The sequence below is a fragment of the Asparagus officinalis genome, chromosome 4, assembly GCF_001876935.1.
Source record: "Asparagus officinalis chromosome 4, Aspof.V1, whole genome shotgun sequence".
Lineage (NCBI taxonomy): Eukaryota > Viridiplantae > Streptophyta > Magnoliopsida > Asparagales > Asparagaceae > Asparagus > Asparagus officinalis.
Genome location: NC_033797.1, coordinates 56,309,167 through 56,311,540, shown reverse-complemented (window position 1 = coordinate 56,311,540; position 2,374 = coordinate 56,309,167). Strand labels below are relative to the sequence as shown.

The 2,374-nt window shown below is 39.8% G+C and overlaps 1 protein-coding gene across 3 annotated transcripts; it reads right to left on the bottom strand.

Moving 5' to 3' along the window:
- LOC109837491 lies at window positions 714-2,174 on the bottom strand. 3 transcript variants are annotated; one of them, XM_020405756.1, is made up of 5 exons: window positions 2,048-2,174; window positions 1,849-1,956; window positions 1,661-1,774; window positions 1,100-1,576; window positions 714-1,019 (listed from the first exon to the last, which is right to left on the bottom strand). In XM_020405756.1, the coding sequence occupies exons 1-5, from the start codon at window positions 2,081-2,083 to the stop codon at window positions 912-914; spliced, it is 843 nt and encodes a 280-aa protein (XP_020261345.1). In that variant the 5' UTR covers window positions 2,084-2,174; the 3' UTR covers window positions 714-911. The 3 variants fall into 3 exon arrangements, with proteins under 3 accessions (XP_020261345.1, XP_020261346.1, XP_020261347.1); XM_020405757.1 differs by having other exon boundaries at window positions 1,685-1,774; XM_020405758.1 differs by lacking the exon at window positions 1,661-1,774.

Sequence of the window (2,374 nt, the reverse complement as noted above, 5' to 3'; positions counted from 1 at the left end):
GGCGACGAGTTGTAACCCGTCGCCAATGTACATTGGCGACGGGAATACACCTGTCGCCAATGTACATTGGCGACGAGCTCATACCCATCGCCAATGTACATTGGTGACAGGCAATAACCCGTCGCCAATGTTTTCTGTCACCAATACCTATCTGTCGCCAATTATCATTGACAACGGAATTCCCCGTCGCCAATGTTTATTGTGGATGTATTCCCGTCGCCAATGTACGTTGGCGACGGGCTATAGCCCGTCGCCAATGTTTTCCGTCGCCAATACCTATCCGTCGCCAATGAACATTGGTGACGGATTTTCCTGTCGCCAATGTTTATTGGCGACAGGATTATTGGTGACGGACTCCACCCCGTCGCGAAAGTGTATTGGTGACGGATTTGTCCCTGTCGCCAATGTACATTGGCGGCGGGTTTGTCCCCGTTGCCAATGTACATTGGCGACGAAAAATGCCTGTCGCCAATGTACATTGGCGACAGGTGTATTCCCGTCGTCAATGTACATTGGCGACGAAAAATGCCCGTCGTTAATGTACATAATCAGGTAAAAAAAATTATTTCTGCATTGCAAAGCCCCCCAATCGGGAATGCGTACCTGTTACTACCATTATTCACAATATATTAAACAATACTCACAATATCACATTTATCGATTCGCATCTAACAATATTCACGTTCACCGATTCACATCCAACAATATTCACATTCACATCCAACAATACTAACATTTACATTCATCGATTCACATCCAACAATATTAACATTTAACAATTCACATATATACATAATCAGGAGGTCATAATATGTTCAACACAATCCAAAAGTTCACATAATCAGGAGGTCATAATATGTTTAACACAATCCAAAAGTCCACAAAAGTTACCAAAAAGTCTAACTCATCACTCACTCATCATAGTCGTGGTCCCTATCGTCGTGATCCCTATCATCGGTGGCGGCTGCATTAGGATGTCGTACCGTACTGCTGCTTCCTACGACGGTACCTCCTCTAGCCTAAAAAGAATGTAAATCAATATGAGAATATATTCCAAAATACTCATAATAAATACATATATATAATATGACATATATACCTCTCCACCACTTGCAGCTGCATGCTCATCAAATGCCAACACCATAATATCCGCGTATATAGACTGCGGAAGCAAGTCCTTTACGGGTTGAGAATCGATGAGTCGCTGAACGACATCCCAAGTCGTTTGTGCACCACTTAACTCGTGCTTAATAGTGGGAAGAAAACTTAAAGCCAATGGAATTTCAACATTCTTCATTAAGTATTTTCCAATCTTACCTACGACATATGACGTGTCACTGTGTCGCGTCGATGTCACAGATTGGCTGCTAGGCTTATTGGTGGTGGTGAGTGTCTTAACTCTAGTACTTGACAGAGGCACTCTTCCTTTCTTTCTTGAGTGTAAACCGTAAGCTCCGTCGACAACTTCCATCCACTCGTCTCTGGTCATGCGGTTAGGCTCTACAGGAGTGTCCTCTGTACTTCGAGACTGCGTGACACGGGTGAAGACATCGTTTTGAGAAGCTTCCAGCGCCGCCTGCATATCATATATCATAAAAATTAGAAACTTTGATGAAAAATCATTAAGTATATACAAATCTAAAATTAATCTTATACTTACGTTCAATTCATTAATTTTCTCCACCTTTTTGTCATTTCCCTCTACATTTTCATAGCCCTGGGGTGGTGTATAAGCTCTTTTAGCCAGAAGAGTCGGGGGCATAGTCAAAGCGTCCTGTGATATATTAAATTCTAATTTAAATGTAGGAAACTAATCACATGAAATCAGTTTTAATAATATGATCATACCGGGTTTTCGCTCAAATACTTATGCTCGATCTGAGCATAAGAAGTAGCTCCTAAAAAGTGATCGTATAGCTTTGATCTACGATTCGCCGATGCCGTTTCACATATTTTCTACAAAATAAAGTATTTTTTAGTATGTGCGATGATAATATATAAATGAAAAATAACGTGATGATAATGTCATAAATTAAAAATAATCTACCTTCTTCTCACCCTCCCACTCGATAATGAGAGTCATCCAATTAAATGGAGGAACTCTCTTATCAAGCTCATAGATCCTCTTCCAATCAGTAGATAAATTTGTGAAATATCTTTTCTTTAGATCACTCTTCCAAACTCGAATAAGCTTGGCCATTTTTGGGATAACATAATCCCAAGACTCTGGGTTGTCTTCAAGACAATAATGATCCTGCAAGTTACATGGCAAAAAAATTACACTATAAGAATAATCATTGTGAATTGTAAACAAAATAAGCAGCAGTATATTAAATAATTACCATGAGCTTCTCCCAAATCTTTTTTATGCATT